Source organism: Petaurus breviceps, unplaced genomic scaffold (assembly GCF_028583685.1).
Source record: "Petaurus breviceps papuanus isolate PSGF00001 unplaced genomic scaffold, PetGlider_PUasm1.0 37, whole genome shotgun sequence".
In the NCBI taxonomy this organism is placed as follows: domain Eukaryota; kingdom Metazoa; phylum Chordata; class Mammalia; order Diprotodontia; family Petauridae; genus Petaurus; species Petaurus breviceps.
The window spans coordinates 29,104,234-29,124,214 of record NW_027186296.1 but is presented as its reverse complement, the minus strand read 5'-3'; the positions used below and the strand labels follow the sequence as shown (position 1 = coordinate 29,124,214).

The 19,981-nt window shown below is 39.2% G+C and overlaps 2 protein-coding genes across 4 annotated transcripts in view; one reads left to right on the top strand and one right to left on the bottom strand.

Annotated features, from left to right (window-relative positions):
* RNF111 (ring finger protein 111) overlaps positions 1 to 7,113 on the bottom strand; it is a 160,686-nt gene extending 153,573 nt beyond the window's left edge. The window contains exon 1 of the mRNA XM_069098162.1: positions 6,564 to 7,113. The gene's annotated coding sequence lies outside the window, so the exon portion shown is untranslated. The remainder of the gene's footprint in view (positions 1 to 6,563) is intronic.
* A 142-nt stretch (positions 7,114 to 7,255) lies between these two features.
* Positions 7,256 to 19,981, top strand: part of SLTM (SAFB like transcription modulator) — a 47,668-nt gene continuing 34,942 nt past the window's right edge. For 2 of the 3 annotated variants that reach the window (XM_069098160.1, XM_069098159.1), the window contains exons 1-2: positions 7,256 to 7,561; positions 9,039 to 9,129. In XM_069098160.1, coding sequence (XP_068954261.1) covers positions 7,394 to 7,561; positions 9,039 to 9,129 — 259 coding nt within the window. In that variant the 5' untranslated portion in view covers positions 7,256 to 7,393. The remainder of the gene's footprint in view (positions 7,562 to 9,038; positions 9,130 to 19,981) is intronic. The other variant, XM_069098158.1, reaches the window with a different exon arrangement.

The window sequence follows — 19,981 nt, the reverse complement described above, 5'->3', positions numbered from 1 at the left end:
TTTACTGTAAGCAAGCATACTGCTCATGTGGTGTTGAGAAACTATTACTACTATGAAGACATGCTCCTGGGGAACAAGTACACTACCCATGTGATATAGAAAGGTAACCACATAAAGAGAGATGTGAGGTAGGTGATTTCACTTCAGATACTCATGATCTCTATCTTAGATCATCCGCAGCTGAAGAATCCCTTGAGAGTCATCCTTGACAGCTTCAGATATGTCAGGTTTCAAGGTTGGACATCACAAAGGTCAGTGATCATGAGCTGAGTAGCTTCATCAGGTTGTCATGGAACAGAAATCTTATTATTTTCCTGAGGCAACATCCAAATGGTCCTTTTGAACACTGCTATCTACCAATTTATTGATGTAATTTCCCTAGTGCTTTGTTGATGCAGTTTCCTCAGTGACTGTAGAACAAATAGTCTTACTAGGCAACTCTGATCAATCAGCTAACTATACCCCTGATACAAGGCCTTTGCCAACGAGGTTGGAGCAAAAGGAGAAGTAAATACTTGGGCAGAACTCCTCTATTGGCCAAACTGATTATTTGAGTGTTACAGTTGAATAATACATATGCTACACTTTCTATTATTTTATCCAGAGGCATAACTAGGGTTCAGGTACTGGGAATTTTTTTTAGGGCAGGAAATGTAAAAGGCCACTTACATACAACTGTATTCTTCTAAGAAAGAAGGAATATGGAGGACTTGGAGGTGGAATGGGGTGGAACTATGACAAGAGTGAATTTGGACTCCCCATTAAGCTTGACTGTCTCACCAGGCCAAAACTGAAGGAACTCACCAGACTAGGGGTAGAGAGGAAGGCTCAACACTAGCCTATGAGCTGGTTTACTCAGTAGAGAGAGCGCCTATCCATTCTAGGTCTATCTGGAAGCATATTTTGCTACTCAGGGAGAAGCATCCCCTTCTAACTAACTTTGGACCTGTCTCTTCCTCTGTAAAATGAGAAGTTTGAACAAGGTAGCTCTAAGGTTTGTTCCAGCTCTGACAGTCTCTGAGTCTTTCAGGTTTAAGTTCCACATAACTCTAAGTTAGCCCAGTCTCCATTCCACTAAGCGTTGAACAAGCCTTACTCTTTGACTAAAATGTAAGTCATTTGCATTGTCAATGGCCTCAGTTTCCTCCTTTTTATAAAATCAAGAAATTGAACTAGATGATTCCTAAAGTTCCTTGCCACTCTAATATGACATTTTATTGGAGAAAGAGAGAGAGAGAGAGAGAGAGAGAGAGAGAGACTGTGTGTGTGTGTGTGTGTGTGTGTGTGTGTGTGTGTGTGTGTGTGTAGGAAGGATTCAAGCCCACCCCACTCTACCCCCCCAGGTAATCAGGCTTCATGAATGCCAAAGCATGAAGAAACAATTAATTACTCTTAATAATTAGGTGGTTAAGATTATTTTAAATGGGAAGCTACTAAATGATCCTCTTCTTCTGGGGCTGTGAAGTTATCTCACCAGCAATGGCCTCCTGGTATCCTGGATATCTCCATAGTATAGTGTCAGCCTCCTTTTCCCAAGCAAAGCTGCCTTTCATGGCACTTACCGTGGGTAGGGCTTCTGGTGCTTGTACCAGGTGCAACAATTCCTAGTTACAACTCAAATCTTTTCCTACAGGTCATTTCGCCAAGGTAGGCTTTAAATAGTTAGAGACTAGTATTTAATTGAATTTAATTGAGGGCATTCCAGACAGGGGAAACAGAAAGAGCAAAACACCAAGACATGAGCATGATGCATTCAAAGCACAATATGGAGCTCTGCTTGTCAACAACAAAGGATTTGAAACAAAGGATGGTTTATATAAGGGTACAGAACACACTGAGGAGAGATTATAGAAGACCTTAAAAATTCATCTAAGGAGTCTGGATTTTGGAGGTGATGAGAAACCATCAAATAAATGGTCCTTATGTTGGACCCTTCCATGAAACAAAGAGTGTAGGTCTCCTTTGGAGATTACTTATTTATTTGAATTTTATCTTATTTTTATTCTTAAAAACATCAAATAAACATTTGTGTGTCTGTGTAATAGAACAGGAAAAGAGCATTTTAAATGAAAGTGCACTCAATTATATATAGCCTGCCTTTGAAAAATATATATTCAATTTAACATATAACTTTCAAAGCTGTCCTGCTTTTCTGTGATTTTTGCTGGCTCTCCTTTTGTTCATTTGAAAAATGCTCCATTGATCCTCTTGTCTTTAAATGCCCATATCCTGAAAAAAACCTCACTTGATCCTTCTACTCCCACTAATTAATGTTCTTATCTCTTCTGCCCATTATAGCTAAACTCCTCAAAAAGGCCATCTACTGTAGGTATCTCAACTTTCTATCCTTCTGATCTTACCATCTCACAAATATTGTTTTCTCCTAAGTTACTAATGAGCTCTTAGTTGCCAAATCCAATGGCCTTTTCTAAATCCTCATTCTCCTTGACCCCTCCGTGCCTTTGACACCACTCATCACTCTTGCTTTTCTTTGATACTCTCTTCTCTGTAGGTTTTCAGGAAATCACTCTCTCCTGGTTTCCCTTCTACTTCTCTAATCAATTATTCTGTCTCCATTACTGGATCCTCTTCCAGACCATTCCCTTTAACCATAAGTAACCCTCAGAATTCTGTCCTAAGTCCTCTTCTCTTCTTCCTCTACACTGCTTGCTTAGTGATCTCATCAGTCCTCATGGGTTTAATTATGATCTTTTTGCTGATGATTATCAAATCTAACTTTCCGGTCATAATCTTTCTGCTGACCTCCAATCAGATATGTGAACTGGATGTCCAGTAGATATCTGAAACTCAATATGTCCAAAACAGAACTCATTATCTTTCCCCCTAAACCTGGCCTCCCTCTCCTACCTTTCCTATTACTGTAGAAGACAACACCATCCTCCAAATCCCTCAGGCTCACAACCTAGGAGTCATCCTGAATTCCTCACTATTTCCCACCCCACAATATCCATGTTGCTAAGGACTGCTGATTTCAGCTTTGTAACACCTTCTGAATACATCCTATTCTCTTCTCTGATACTGCCCACTCTAGTGCAGGCCCTCATCACCTCACTCTTGGACTACTGCAATAGCCTGCTGGTGGGTCATCCTGTCTCAAGTGTCTTCCTATTCTAAAACATTCAGCCACTAAACTGATTTTTCCTAGGGGCGGCCAGGTGGCTCAGTGAGTAGGAGCACTGGCTTCAGTGTTGGGACGACCTGGAGATCGAATCCCGGGCTCAGACACTCAGCACCACACCCAGAAATAACTGGCCCTGTAACCTTGAGCAAGTTACTTAACCCTGATTGCTAAAAAAAAACAACAACTGATTTTTCCTGAAGAACAGGTACAATCATGTCACTGTCCTACTCAATAAACTCCAGTGGCTTTTGCCTTCAAAATAAAATACAAAATGCTGTGTGACATTCACAGCCCTTTATATTCACCTCCACCTCCACTGTTCCAGTCTTCTTACACCTTATTCCCTGCTATATACTCTTGGATGCAGTGACACTGGCCTCCTGGTTGTTCCATGAACAAGACACTCCATCTCTCTCTTGGCTCCTGGTATTTTCTCTGGCTGTCCTCAGTGTTTGGGATGTTCTGACCTCCTTGGCTTCCTTTAACTCCCAATTAAAATCCTACCTTCTATAGGAAACCTTCCCCAATCTCTCTTAATTCCAATGCCTTCCCTCAGTTATTTCCTATTTATACTGTGTGATGCTTGCTTTGTATATATTTGTTTACATGTTGTCTCCCTACTAGAGTATAAGCTCCTTGAAGGCAGGGACTATATTTTGCCTTTGCATCACCACCACTTATCACAGTGCCTAGCACATGGAAAACACTTAATAAATGTAGACTTATTGGGGGGCAGGCTACGTTAACCTTAACTTCTTTCTCTTACCTACTCCACTTTGAGGGATATTTAACTGAATTTTGTGAGAGGGTTATGGAATAATATTGGACTTTTAATTCAATGTGAAGTCAGCTAACGTCTATAAAACAGGGATGCATGCTATATCTCACAGGACTGTTTCAAAAAAAGCACATTGTAAACTGTACAATGCTATTTATAAGCGATTACCATGAATGTTATTGGTTAAGAGCCACAATGTATCAAAAGCAGCTTTATTGCTACAAACATACAGAGGCAAAACTCATATACAGCTTACTGTGCTCCCTCTTCCACCCTCCAGTCTGTAAATCTCAACTGAGTGCTTCAAAAGAGGACTTTTTAACTTCAATGCTGGGGTCTGTTTCTTCATAAGACCCTCTTTTAGGATGAGCTCCTCTGAGTGCAAAATACTCACCAATGCTTCTCCCACCATTTGTTTCCAAGCCTGGTCCTGATTACCAACCACTGCCCTCCACGGCTAGCTTTCTCTTAGGGGCTTCTCTCTTATTTTAGGGTTTTGTGTTGCTGCTCTCTCTGGTTCCTGAGTCCAGGCCTTGAGACCTCTGTCTTCTTCCCCTCTTCATAATCTTCTGTTCTGCCCTCTTTTCACATCCTTTGTGAGGTACTTCTAATTGTTTCTTTATTGATATTAAGTCAACACTTAATTGGCTTCTAAACTTAATTAGCATGTTTCATGAAGTCATTCAAGGGCAAAGTTTTGGCACATCCATTCCTGAGATACTCTGAAGGTTTATCACACAGATCAAGAGATCTTCTAAAATTTATTTACATGGGTTTGTGGTTCATAGATTTAGACAATGCACTTAAAAAGTCACCTAATCCAATCCTCTCATTTTACAGATGTAGAAATAGATTATTACAGATCATAGATTCAGAGCTAGAAGTAACCTTAAAAGATTTTATAGGTGAGAAAATGAAGGTCCAGAGAAGTTGTTACTCGGCAAGGACACAGAGGTGATAAATTGCTGAGTTGGGATTTGAACACAGTTCCTCTGACTCCAAATCCAATTTGGTGGCAATGTATAAAATAGCCTCAAGGGAAGAGATACTGAAGATAGGGAGAACAATTAAATTGCTATTACAGTGACCTGGACCTGAAGTTTACAAAAGGGACTTAGATTATTGAGATTACAAGAATTGAAAAGAAGAAATGAATAAGAAAGATTTCAAAAGCAGGACTCACAAGATGTGGTGATTTACTCACAAGAGAGGAGTCAAAAAATGACCCCAAGATTTTAAGCCTGACCAATTAGGAAAATAGTTGTGCAACTAATAGAAATTAAGAACCTGAGTGGGTAAACTAATTGGGGACATTTGTATTCTCTTTGACAATTCTTCTAAAAACCTACCTTTATAGTTGAACTAAATTTGATAGTTTCATGTTCCTCTACAAAGGTGGATTCATTAAAGGAGAGAATTGACCCACTCACCTCTGCAAAAAAAAAAAAAATCTCTTGCAATGGGCCACAAGAATTCAAATGTTTAAGCTTGAAATTCAGGGAGTATATCTGTGTTTAAGGGATGTGACACTACATGAAAAAATTCTCTAAATCAATATTGATTAAGAGAAACGAAAATTAAAAACAACTCTGAGGTACCACCTCACACCTCTTGGTATATATGATAAAAAAAGGAAAGTGATAAATGTTGGAGGGGATGTGGGAAACTGAGACACTAATGTATTTAATGCACTGTTAGCAGAATTGTGAATAGATCCAACCATTCTGGAGAGCAGTTTGGAACTATGCCTAAAGGTCTATAAAACTGTTCATACCCTTTGAACCAGCAATATCACAGCTAGGTCTGTATTCCGAAGAGAGTTAAGAAAAGCGTGGGGGAGGAACCTATTTGTACAAAAATATTTACAGCAGTTCTTCTCTGGTGACAAAGAATTGGAAATTGAGGGGATGTTCATCAGTTTGGGAATATCTGAACAGGCTGTGGTATATGATTTTAATCGAATACTATTGTGCTATAAGAAATGACAAGCAGAGGGGCAGCTAGGTGGCACAGTGAGTAAAGTGCTAGCCCAGTATCATGGGGACTCGAATTTGGTTCTAGCCTCAGACACTTAACACCCACACAAAAAAACTAGCCATGTAACCTTGGGCAAGTTACTCAACCCCAATTGCCCTCCAAAAAGCAAAAAAAAAAAAAAATGACAAGCAGGATGATTTCAGGAAAATCTGGAAAAACTTACATGAATTGATGCAAAGTGAAGTGAGTAGAACCAGGAGAACATTGTGCACAGTAACAGCAATATTTATGATGAAGATTACTTTAGCTATTCTCAGCAATACAATGATCCAAAGTCAATTCCACAGGACTCATGATGAAAAAATGCTATCCACCTCCAGAGAAAGAACTAATGGTGTCTGAATATAGACTGAAGCATACTATTTTTCCCTTCCTCCTTTCTTTCCTCTTTTCCTTTCTTCCCTACTATTTGAATTTTCTTGCACAAAATGATTAACCATCTCAGGTGAGGGGGGAAGAGGGAAGGGAGCAAGAGAGGGATAGAATTTGGAAATCAAAACCTAAAAAAAACCCGAATGTTAAAAATTGTTTTTACATGTAGTTGGAGGAAATTAATATTATTTTTAAAAACAGATAATTATGATTAATCCAAATGAGGATACTTACCTGGTAAGGTGGTTCTTCAAAGAGGAGATTATCACCGTTCTTGGAGACTTAATTTTCTTGATGTAAAAATAATGATCATTGCCTGTGAGGCATCAAGAGGTCCTAGTATTTGATTTTTAGGAAGCACATTTCTTGATTCTGCAGAGCAACATTTGGGGTTGGGCCATCACATATATACAGTCAGATGGGTTGGCAAAGAAATTATCGACTCCTTACTAAAATTTCAATCTGTCCCACAAGTAAATAGGGGAAGACCTAGAAAAGGCCACTAAAGCATATTATTTAAGGGTGAGAAATGGGATCAGGTCACAGCCAGCTCAGTCATTCAACAAGCATTTATTAAGTGATAAGTATTTACTAATGTTTTATGGTGTTCAGCATTTTGTTGGCACTCAATGCCTTTCATGCTTCAGAAAAAAAAAGGAAAAGGAAAAGAAACCATAACCAATGGAACGGTGGCAAAATGAACGTTACTGCAGTTAAAACTTGTCTGACCTCACACCTCGCGTAAGGGCGTAAGAGAGCAGCACTCTTCAGGTAGCCGGGAGGGAGGGGGTTGGGCTCCCCACGCCAGAGGCCCCAGTGCGCAGGTTCCTCCTTAGGGGCAGCGGGAATTGGTCGCCAGTGCGCAGGCGTGCCCTTCCATCCGGGTGCTGGCTGAGGCTGGTTGCGGCGGGGTGGGACGAGGGGCGGGGCCAGTGGTTCATTGTGCGCAGCAGTGAGAGACTGGCTGGGATCTCAGGCCCGGCTCGAAGTTGGTGAAGCCACTGCCGCCGCCGCCCTCACCCTGCAGCTCAGGAGCTGCCTCTGCTGCGTTCTCCCTCTCTAAAATGGCCGCCACTACCTCTGGTTCCTCCTCTGCCACTTCTGCAGCCTCGGGGCAGTCGGAGAGTAAGAAGATCAGCGACCTGCGGGTGATCGATCTCAAATCGGAGTTGAAGCGGCGGAACCTGGACATTAACGGGGTGAAAAACGTGCTCGTTTCCCGGCTTAAGCAGGTGAGGCCCGGCTGGGGACGCCAAAGGGGGGGGCGGTGTCCTGCGCGGTCCAAGGCCGCGCTACCCGTCCTCTCCCCTTTTTTCTTAGGACACTGCCATTGGGCTTGTCTGGAGCTCCCTGAACCCGCAGGGATCTGTTTATGGGGAGGGGGCTGCGGTGGCATTGCTACGCGCCCCCCCCCCCATCCCTAGTCCCACGCCCACCCCCACCTGGAGCCGCCAGGCTGCCCACTCCCCTCCCCCATGCCTCCTCGGGTTCACGGGCCGAGGTGTGATGCTCGCGGGCTGGTTCTAGGCTCCGCCGCACCGGGCGTCGCAGCAGCTGCTCCGGGCGGCCGGCCGGGCTCTTCGGGAACAGTGGCGATTTAAGGCGCCGCGAAGGGGCTTGTGCCGGAGGCGAGCGCATGGCCTTCTCCCGGTCGGAAAGGGGACGGGCACTTAGGGGTTTTCAGTAAAGTTATCATGTTTGGTTCAAATGTCTTTCTCTTTACCTTAATGAAGTTGGTTGTTAGAAGGGATAGCTGAACTCTCTTATTCTGTGGAGTGCAGATAATCTATGCGTGTAGAGATCTAGATTTTCTACGTAATATAGACTGTTATATAGGTACATATTCTGAAATATACATTACTTTTAGATACACTTAAAGATTAGATACACATATTTTAACGTTTAGCATAGTGTCTATATGAATACTGAATATAGATAACAATACATTTTATACTACATATGGATATCTTTACGTTTAGAGATCTATATACATAAATTTACGTATAGAGAGATTCGATATATAGATTTATCTCTAGAGAGGTCTGCATAAATGTTTGTATACAGAGAGATCTAGATACACAAACTTAATGTAGAGAGCTACATAAAACTATGTAGAAAAATCTATGTACATAGACTTATTTATATAGAGAGGGCTAAGTAAATCTTGGTATATGGGTGACTATATTTTTAATTCTCACGTCCCATAGTAACGGTTGGCCTTTCAATGGTTGAATCTCTAGTTTATTTCTGGGTATGTCGGGATTGTGGGGGAGGGAAAAAATTAATCAGAAGAATAAAGGGAACACTTGTTATTAAATTTAAATGGCTCATAATATACAGTACTTAAGTAGAACTTAATAATTAGTCGTCCAGTTAATATTCTGCCCCTCCCCCATGGATCCAGTTTATGTTTAATTGTCCCCCCTTTATTGTGATTCTTATACATCACTACAATCTGATTTTGCTAATCATATAATGGAGGTTTTTTGCAAGGATGCTTTATTTACTCTTTTAAGTAGCTTAATTTCTTGAAGAAGGTTTTATGACAGGGCTTCTTATTTTAATATCTTGTGTTTTCAAGAGATTTGAGATTTGTTTATCTTTTATTTCATCACTAAAATGTCAATTTAGATAAAATTTGAAATTTAATTTATTATTAAAACATGCATTTAAAGAGAATTTGTATATTAACCTACCTTTCTAACATAGGCAATTGAAGAGGAAGGAGGTGATCCTGATAATATTGACCTGTCTTCTTCCGGTGATTCTTCCAACAAGAAAGCAGCAGCCAAAAGCAAAGGTTGTTAAAAGCTTTGAAAATGTGTGTTATATAACTCGTCTATGCTCATGTGTTATTTGCCTTGTTTATATAGTGCTATGCTTTGCTGTTTGGCATGGCATTCTGCCTTCTTAGGTCATGGAAGACTTCATAGTAATGATTGCCAGAGTGGGGGGGGGGTGACTTTAATTTTGTGTATAAAATTGATTTGACTCAGCCTTGATCTAAAACCTGAACTTTATTATTATGTTACTAATCAAGATTCATGGACTCTATGCCTCCCTAATATAAGAAAATGGGAAGGAGGAGAAAAAAGGGGGAGGAAAGTAAATTAACTAATTTGCTTTTTTGAAAATTAGTTTTTTAATTTATTTGTTTCTTGGCAAATTCACTTTCACTAGATAAACTGTTACCATTTTAGTTATAATATTCCATATTAATAAAATTCAAATTAGTGTATATTCACTGTAATTAACAGTTTGGAACTATGTGAGCTTTTCCTTTCCTCCATCTTTTCTTTTTTCATTTATAATCAGAACTTGATTTTTTTGTAATTTTATCAAAAAATTACAGTAATGTAAGATTTTAAAGTGGGTTTGGGGAGGCCATCTAGTTTAACTTTACTCTTCTGGACATCAGTAGAATTCTTGTTTTTCCTTAACTGTTTCTCATATTAAACTGGATTGTCCTCTTTAACCTAAGTTCCTAAAATTTATCACTTGACTGTGTGTCAGTGAGTGCTTAATAAGATTTATTTCAGAACTTATGGCAAATTCTTTTAGCCCTGATTCCTTCTAATGCTATTTTGAAAATCCTGTAAATTACAAAGAAATATATATGGTAAAATGATAATTGATAACTAGGAACGTTGGGATTTCAAATAGTTCAGATACTGTTTTTGTGATTATTAAGTAAAACATTCTAATTTTTTAGGGTTTTTTTTTTTTTGAGTTCTTACAAGACGGAAGAAATCAGGCTAAAATCAGTGTGTAAATTAAGGACACTGAAATTATTTGAAGATTATTTCAGTTTTTGGAACTATTTCTTGTCAGGTCTCAAGTTACCTGATAGTTGATGGGTTGGTTTTTCCTTCTTTTCTCTCCTGTTCTGTCTTCATCTCCCTCCATTTTTCCCCCTTTCACTCCCTCTTTCTCTCTCCATTTCTTAGGACTAAGTCTCTCGATCTCTCCTTGGCTGGAAGTGTAGCTACCATTCATAGGCCTGATATCACTATTACTTACCTTGGAAGCTTTTATCTTATATTTTCTAGACCTTCCTGGGCTAGTTCTACTATCCTTAGGCAGTTTAGTGGCCCTGTGCTGTTGGGAGCCTACCACATTGGTGATATACTTGGATTGGACCCCCAAAATTGGCTTTAGCATTACTGCAGCTAAGAACTGAGATCAAGCCATCCACCAGCTTCAGCCTCCATATTAGTTGGAATTACAGGCATGTGCCACTTTGCATGGCCTAGAGATTCTTTTTTTTTTTTTTTAAATAAAGCAATTGGGGTTAAGTAACTTGCTCAAGGTTACACGGCCTGGTGTTTCTGGGTGGGTGCTAAGTGTCTGAGCCTGGATTCGATTCCAGGTCATCCCGACACTGGGGCCAGTTACTTGTCGTGCTACCTGGCTGCCTCAGCCTAGAGATTCTCAACCTGGGTGAATGAACTTTTTAAAAAAATGTTCTGCTAACAGTGTGTCAGTATAATTGATTTTCATTGTGATCATATGTATTTTGTTATATGCATTTTAAATTATTCTAAGAAGGGGTCCATGACAAAAAAAGATAAAGAATCCTTGTGTTACTATACATTTTATAGTAATAGATGTTCCTTGAATATATTTTATAAAAGCATTTCACTTAGTCAGAGGGCACTTATTTGATGACTTTAACTTTGGAACTTGGATGAGGAAACACAAAAAATCTGAATCTGCAAAGTAATAATAGAATTTTTATTTACATGAGTGTTTTCCATTATCTCATTTGATAATCAAAATCCTGTGAGATAGGTTTGATTACTATCCCTATTTAATAGATGAATTAAATAATGAATAAACAGGAGCTAGGAACGTCTGAAACAGGATTTGAATTCTGATTTCCCTACTCCATTCACTACCCCAGTGGTGTGTCAAACTTAAAAAGAAAAAGATACCTGTGGGCCACACATTGACTTTAAAACCAAGAATTAACATCTGTGTCATATTGTATTTTTATTTTGTTAAATTCCCAGTTATAATTTCATCTGATTCAGTTGCTCTGTTAACTTTGCAGCCCAGAGGCTATGAGTTTGACACTTTTACACTGCATCACTAGCTCTCTCACTGTCAGAAAAATACATCAAAGCTCAGGTTTTTTTGCTCACAGGAAAGTCATTCCTGCCCTTGGAGCTTAGTTCATTTTACTTAAGATAGTTTTATTAATTGGATATTCTTATTTTTCCCCAACCCATAGCAAGTCAGAAGTGGTGAGGTGGGAATTTACTACAGAGGGAAACTTGTTTTTTGAAAGCAGTCTCTGAGAGCAATTGAATTAATAAGCATGTACAGTTTTTCTTAAAAAAACAAAAACAAAAAAAAACCACCAACAAGAACAACCAAAAAACAACTCAGTTTTTTGTCGAAGAAAGTCAAGGAATGTGTAATATATTTTTGTTTAGATTTATAAGAAGGTGGTAATTAAAGGGATTGCATAGTCTTCTGTTATCTGGTAAATTCACTTATTTGGAAAAGTTATTCTCATAATGCTAGATAAATGGTGTCCTGTAATTTTGTTTATTTTAAAATACTATATTTAAAATACTGTGGCAAAACTTCATGTCATAAGACTAATTGAGGGAAAGGCCTTATAAAAAAATTAAATTTTTTTGAATGCAGTAATATAGGCAGTAATATTAGTTTTGAGCCCTGTTTAACCATTCCCTTTTCAATCTAGAGATGAAATTTATTTTTAATCAGCATTTTAATATCCTCTGTTTACAAGTCTAGGAGACTTTTCTAGATTATTTCTCTTCACTGTTTACTTAACCTTTTTTACCCCAAAGAAAGGTTAAAGGAAAACTTAAGTCAGGTGTGGTTTATTGTAATCTAGTCTTTTTTAAGGTGTTATTTTCTTCAGTGTATTTTTAGGTTAGCAGGCTGTTGACTTGCTTTTCATGATTTTCTTTTCTCCTCCCAATTTTTCCTCCACTTCTCTTACTTGATTTTCAAAATCCTTCTTGAGCTCCTCCATGTTCATAGTTTTCTTGGAGGCTTTTGATGTTGAAGTTCTGACTTCACTGTCTTCCTCCCGCTCCATGCCTTGATCCTTTTTGTCCCCCCAGAAAGGATTCTATGGTCTGCTTTTGCTTCTGTTGCTTGCTCATATTGGCAGCCAATTACTTGACTTTTGAGCACTTTGCCATGGTAGAACTCTGCTTCCAGAATGGAGAGAGTTATGTCCCAAATCACTGGGGTTTTTTGCAGCTGTCGGAGCTATTAGGAGGGCTCCCTCTCTATAGCCCCCACAAGCTCTAGCTCACTGGTCACACACCCCAGGACCACAACCCAGGACTGCAATCCAGATCCAAACAGGTTAAAGCAAGAGCCATTCACCTCTGAATGGTTGCTTGATCCCCTTATATAATCTGCAGGCCAGGAGCTCTGGAAGCAGCCACACAGTGGTGCTTCTCGCCCTGGGGGCAGGGGCCAGACTGTGCTCTTCAATCCTCCCCTGTCCAACAGAGTTTCACACTGACTTTTTACTTTGTCTTTGGAGTTTATGGCTTCAGAAGTCTGGAACCCGCCACAGCTACTGATGATTCACTGTCTTGAAGTCTGTTCAGTCACCACTGTTTGGGCCACCCTAGGGCTGGAACTTCAGGGCTAGACTACCCTCGGCTCCTAGCTTGGTGTGATAGATCCTTCCTGTCTGTCTGCTGGGCTTCCTTCAGCGGGAGATTTGTTTTTCTATGTCACTTTGTGGGTTCTATAGCTCTAAAGTTTGTTTAGAGTCATTTTTTGCATGTGTTAGAAGTGATTGGAACAGGAGCCCACACCAAGTTTGTGCTTCTACTCTACCATCTTGGCTCTGCCCCCATTTATTGTAATCTAATATAATGCTAATTAGACCCTATTCAATAACTTTTTTCTGATATTTTGATATTACATTTCTTTGAGTATACATATAACAATAGCTTGCCCTTTCTTTTGGCTTCTTAAACTTGCTGTGTAACTCCAGACAGGAAAACAACTGCCAGGTTTTTAAGAATATTTAATGAATTAAGGAGCATTTATTAAGGGATTACTACTACGAAGGATCACAAATTAATTTAATTAGTTAAGTGACATTCAGAAGCACATCAGTAAGTACTTATTATGATAATTTAATACTTCTTATCTATGGTTGTGTTCTTGGCAAAAGTGTTACATCTCAAAACAATGTAAATTAAAAAAAAAAAAGATTTCTGCATTAGGAGCTGTTAGGTGGTGCAGTGAATAGAGCATGTGCCCTGGAGTCTGGAGGACCTGAGTTCAACTTTGGCCTCAGACACCTAACACTTACTAGCTGTGTCACCTTGGGCAAGTCACTTAATGCCAATTGCCTTGCCTTCCCTCCAAAAAGGGGGGAAAAAATCCTGCCTTGAAACAATGTACGTGGGGAGGAGTGGTCCTTCTTGACTAAAAATATACTATTCCATTTTCAATGGGGATGACTGCAGACATCATGTTTAATTAAAATTGTATGGCTGTGTAGAATAAGATTTTCTAAGGTTGATCAATTAAGGCAAGAGCAACCTTTCAAAATTATATTTAATATGATATGGTTTCATATTATGATATAAAAAGTTCTTATATCTTATTCCACATTAGCATCATAAAACTCTAGGAAGGTTTTGGGGGGAAGATTTTATGGATATTTGGTCAATGCTTGAAAAATTTGATCTAGGAATATTTGTCCTGCCTGTTTGCCTGGTTACAAATTGAAAAAACACAGGTATTAAGTTAAATTGTTGGTTAATCTGTTGTCTTTTTAAGTGGAAGTATCTGTGCATTCTTGGGCTACTATCACAGTACCTTGAACCTTAATATTACACTTGCTTTGCTTGACTTTAAAATACATGAGCTAATTCTTACTTGGTTATGCTAAATAAGCCATCCCTTCATCTCTTGCCACGCCATTTCCTGTGACTCAAAGTCCTTTTTTCACTCACCCTGCGCCCCCCACCAATGAGTTTGAATGATTTGACTGAAACACTGCCCACTGGTTATAGTCTTGTATACCCTTTTATGCTACTTCCTGTGCATAAGACATAATTGGAAATACGGTATATACCACTAAGTATCTTTCCATTTTCCTTTGGATCAATCACTCAGAGTCTTGATTCTTATGAAGCTATTGTTCCATGGCTTTGATAATGGATTGCTTTGGTGGCAGAGAGCAGCTTGGATCATTGGAAAAGTAATACTCAGTTTCCCAAATAAACTAGCTCGTTCCCTTCCCTTCATTCGGTCCTGGGTTCAGCTCTTTATCTTCAAAGTCTATTGAAGAGAGATACATTCATACAAGTATTTTATTAGCACATACCATGTGCTAAGTGCTGTGTTTGGTCAAAAGGATATATGTACAGGGGTGGCTAGGTGGCCATGGAGTCAGGAGGACCTAAATTCAAATCCAGCCTGGGAAGCTTAGCACTTAACTGGCCATGTCACCTTGGGCAAGTCACTTTACTCCAATTGTCCTGCTTTCTCCACCAAAAAAAGGATATACGTACACCAGCAAATTCCTGCCCTCAGAGAACTTACATTTGTTTGTGCTAAAAGGGAGATAGATAATTTGTATATTAATATATAAAAAACATAAGGAAAAAGAAAAAAATATTTGGAGTGATTTGGGGAAAGAGGGGGTAGGTCAGAAAAGGTTTTTTTATAGGAGGTGGCACATGAGCCAAGCCTTGAAAAGGATTATAAGAGGCAGAGATAAGAGGGCAATACATTTTACTCCTGTTCGAAGTCACGAAGGCTTTTGTGGCGATGGAATGTCATGAACAGGCAACAGCACATAGGCCTGCCAGTTTGACTGAAATGTAGAGTATGGCAAGAGAGGGGTATTGTATGGTAAACCTGGAGAATAGGATGGAGTCAGATTGTGAAGGGCTTTCAGAGTCTGAGAGAAGTGTGTATTTTATTACAGAGGTGTAGAGATTGGATTCAGGGAGACTAATTTAAGTTTATTTGAGTCCAGGTGATAGAAGAGTAAGTTGTGAGCCAAGGAGACAGTAGTGAAGGGAGTGAGTGGCTAAGTGTCAAATACTGCAGAGATTGAGGAGGATTGACTGTAAGTCACTAACTTTGACAAGAGTGGTTTTTAAAAAGCAAGGATGTCAGAACTAGGGTTATCAGAAAGAAAAGAAACAGTAAGATACTCTGGAGATAGAATCATCAAGACTTGGCAACTTATTGTTGTGGAGCGAAGTAGAAGAAAGAGTCAACACTCACTCCAAGGTTCTTAGCCTGGGTGATTGGAGTGGCAGTGGAATACTTGACAAAAATTAAAAATGTAGAGTTTTAGGAGAAAGATAATAAATTTTGTTCTTAATGTGTTGAATGTGAGGTGCTCAACAGACATACAGTTGGAGATGGCTGATAGGCAGTTGGTACAGGAATGAAGTTTGAACTAACTGGGTATGTTATGGTAGTTGTTAGCATATCAATAATTGAAGCCATAGGATCTAAAAAGAGAAAGAAAGCAGACTAGCCTTAGGTTGCACATACATTTGGGGTGGGGCATGGCGTGGATGAAAATCCAGGAAAGGAGACACAATGGCCAAATAAGTAGGAGAACTAAGAAATAGCTACAGAAACCCAGGGATGAAGGAGTATTGGGGAACAGTGTCCAGTACAGAAGGAGGTACCAAGAGGTTGCAGTCAAAAAACACAGGGAAGTGAGTACTGAGAAGAGCGCCTAGTGGAGTGAAGTGCATCAGAAAGGATGAACTGAGAAATGGAATCAGACTTGGCAATTAAGACGTCTTTGGTAAATTTGGAGAGTGCAGTTTAGGTTAACAATGAAGCTAGGTTGCTAGGGGTTGAGACCTGAATTGAGAGTATCCTTATTTAAAAGAAAAAAACAAACTTGACTATTAAGATGTAATCTCTCTGTGTGCTTTATCTAGTGCCATTAAACTTTGAATTTTTATCACAGGCTATTCAGGTATATTGTTGATTTGAAGAATCTTCTCACAAGATTCTTGGTAGAATTTTTCTCATTCCTGATTCTCTGTAATGGATATTGGAGAATAAGCCATATTTTTGTTTTTGTTTTTATTTTTAAGTTTTCTGATTGCCTTTTGATTACATGGTGGTGTAAAAAAATATTTCAACAGAACCAACTAACATAAGCAGTTGTGTCTGACAATATATTTTTCATCCTGTATTTTTAATCTTCCACCTTTGAGATATATCACCAGTTTCCTGGAGCCATGCTTAGTAGTATAGGATTGCTCAATCTTAGAATAGTATGAGTTTAGTGACTTCACATAATTTCAAATTGATTTCCAGAATTAGTACACCATTTTAGCTCTAGCTCTCTTCTTCATGATTACCTAGTATATACTTCTTATGATTTCTACAACGTGAAAGAGGACCATGTGTAACATATAAAGTGGTAAGTGTTGGGTACACTATAAAATTAAATCCACCAATTTTAAATTTCTAGTTTTGTAAGAATATCCACATAAATGCAGTCAATTTTCTCTAGCAAGTACATCACCTCTTTGGTTGTTAACAAGTCACTTACATTTAGAGTACAGATAGTTTGATGTGTATACATAATCTGAAAGCTGATTTGTGCTTATTCACACCTTCTGTCTCTTTTCCTTGTTTTACTATGGGTACTATTGAAACCGAAGGAGACTGTGAAGGCCTGAGTCTGTTTTTGTGTATTTTTATCTACTATTTTCATGGGTCACCATGGCCAAAGAATCAATCATAGTGATCAGCCTTTCTGTATTTAGTTTAAACTGATTAAGCTGGTCCTTGGCAGACAAAATCTTTACTGGACTATGTGTCACTCTGATTTTGCCTTAATGGTAGAACCTTCCCTCTGTTAATGATTTCTGGTTTATCAGATGGATGGATGTACATGGTTGCTTTTATACTGCTGCCTTTATATATGTATCTTTTTCAGCTTGATGTAGAATCTACCAGATAATGTCTGTCCTTGGAGAACACAGGCACTTTTCCACACCTTTTTGTTTTGTTTTGTTTTGGCTTTTTGGGCTTTTTTTGGGGGGGGGGGGAGGGGGAAGGCAGGGCAATTGGGGTTAATTGACTTGCCCAAGGTTACAGGGCTAGTTAAGTATCTGAGGCCAAATTTGAACTCAGGTCCTCCTGACTCCAGGGCCGGTGCTCTATTTACTGTACCACTTAGCTGCCCCATCCATACCTCTACTACTGCAGTAGCCTGCTGGTTAGTTTCATCTTTCGTTTATTTACCTTTCATGTTGATTTTCCTAGTACTTGAGTCAGACCCTTTCTGTCTATTGATCTCACACACACATCCCCTCCCACCCCCCATTCAGTAAACTCCAGTATTTTCTTGTTGCCTCCTAGATCAAATATAAAATCCTCTGACTGGGCATTTTCTTTTCTTTCTTTTTTTAGACTTTTTTTTTGCAGGGGAAAGGCAGGGCAATTAAGTGACTTGCCTAAGGTCACAGGGCTAGTAAATGTTAAGTGTCTGAGGCTGGATTTGAACTCAGGTTCTCCTGACTCCAGGGCCGGTGCTCTATTCACCGCACTACCTAGCCACCCCTGGCTCTGGGCATTTTCATAGGCTTTTTTTGTTCCCCTTCCCTCTCTTTACCTCCTATCTTCCTTCAAGTCTCAACAAGGCTTTTACAAGAATTTTGTGGCAAACTTTTTGTGAACTTTCCAGATTGCTGCCCTTAAAGATTATTCCAATTATAATTTCATCAGCAATGTAATGTGTCTTATTGATTAAATGGGCCCTTAACTTATGCCCAGTGATTTGAATAGAAAGGAACTTAGCACTGAGTTTTACCTTGAATCCACAAAATCAATTCTTTCATTACATCCACAAATCTTCTATGTGTTCTGGAGAGCTATAATCCAAGTCCAGAATCCCTTCCCCTTTGTGTTCATTTACCTTTCTGTAGTAAGTTGCTAATTGTGACATTGGAATTAGAGAACAGGCCATAATGTATACAGGATAGAGTTTAGATTTTTCTTTTTTTTTTCCAAATGCTTTATTAACTTCTGATTTACATCATTCATTTCTGCCAGATTTTGAGTTACAGATTTTCTCCCCATTTTTCCCCTACCCACCCCCCAAAAATAGCAGTCCCACAGGATATCCCCTCCTCCAATCTGCTCTCTTCCATATTTTCTCCCATACCCCTTTCGACTTTTCAGTGGATCTCTATGCCCCAGTGCCTGTATATTTCCCAATTACATGTAAAATAGTACTGATATTAGTACATATATATGTGTTAATATATACATACATATATACATATTTGAATATTTGATTTTAAAACTTTGAATTCCAGCTTCATTCCCTTCCTCCCTTGTCACTCACACTTACTGGGAAGATAAGCAGTTCAGTATAGGTTGTACATGTGTGGCTAATGCAAAACAGTAACATAGTAGATATATTGTAAAAGACTCCCTCCCTCCTCTCCCACCTCCCACTTGTTCTGTTGTCTACTTTGATCCCGTCCCTTTTCAAAAGTTGGTGCTTCCAACTTCCCTCCCCCCAAGCCTGTCCTCCCTTCTATCATCCCGCCTCTCATCCCCTTCCCCCCCTACTCTCCTGGAGGGTGAGACACCCTATTTAGTGTGTATTTCATTCCCTCCTCAAGCCAAATTCAATGGGAATAATTCCCTTTTGCCTTCCTATTCTTCCCCTCCATTGTAACCATTTTCCCTTGCCTCCTCTGTATGAGATAATTTACCCCAATCTGTCTCTCCCCATTTCCTCTCATTATATTCCTCTCTCACCTCTTAATTTCACCTTTTAAGTATCATTCCTTCCTATTAAATTGGTCCTGTGGCCTCTATCTGTGTATACCTGTAAACATATATACACACATTCACATAGGTATTCTTACATATGTCCATATACCCTCTTATATAGACATATATATATATTTCTAATCCCTTCAACTACTGAGAAAAGTTTCATAAGTTACAATTATTGTTTTTCCATGTACGAATGCTAATAGTTCAACTTTGATAAGTTCCTTATGGTTTCTTTTCCCTGTTTACCTTCTCATGCTTCTCTTGCTTCTTATATCTGAATGTCAGAGTTTCTGTTCAACTCTGCTTTTTTCAACAAGAATGCTTGAAAGTCCTCTATTCCACTGAATGACCATATTTTCCCCTGAAACATGATAACTCAGTTTTGCTGGGTAGGTGACTCTTGGTTTTAATCCCAGCTCCTTTGACCTCTGGAATATCATATTCCAAGCCCTTCGATCCCTCAATGTAGAAGCTGCCAGATCCTGGGTTATCCTGATTGTGTTTCCACAATATTCAAAATGTTTCTTCCTGGCTGCTTGTAATATTCTCTCCTTAATCTGGGAATTCTGGAACCTGGCTATAATATTCCTGGGAGTTTTCTTTTTGGGATCTTTTTCAGGAGGTGATCGGTGGATTCTTTCAACCTCCATTTTGCTCTCTGATTCTAAAACATCAGGGCAGTTTTCTTTGAGAACTTCCTGGAGGATGATTTCTAGGTTCTTACTTTGGGCATGGCTTTCAGGTAGTCCAATAATTTTTAAGTTATCTCTCCTGGATCTATTTTCCAGGTCAGTGGTTTTTCCCATGAGATATTTCACCTTGCCTTCTATTCTTTCATTTGTTTGGATCTG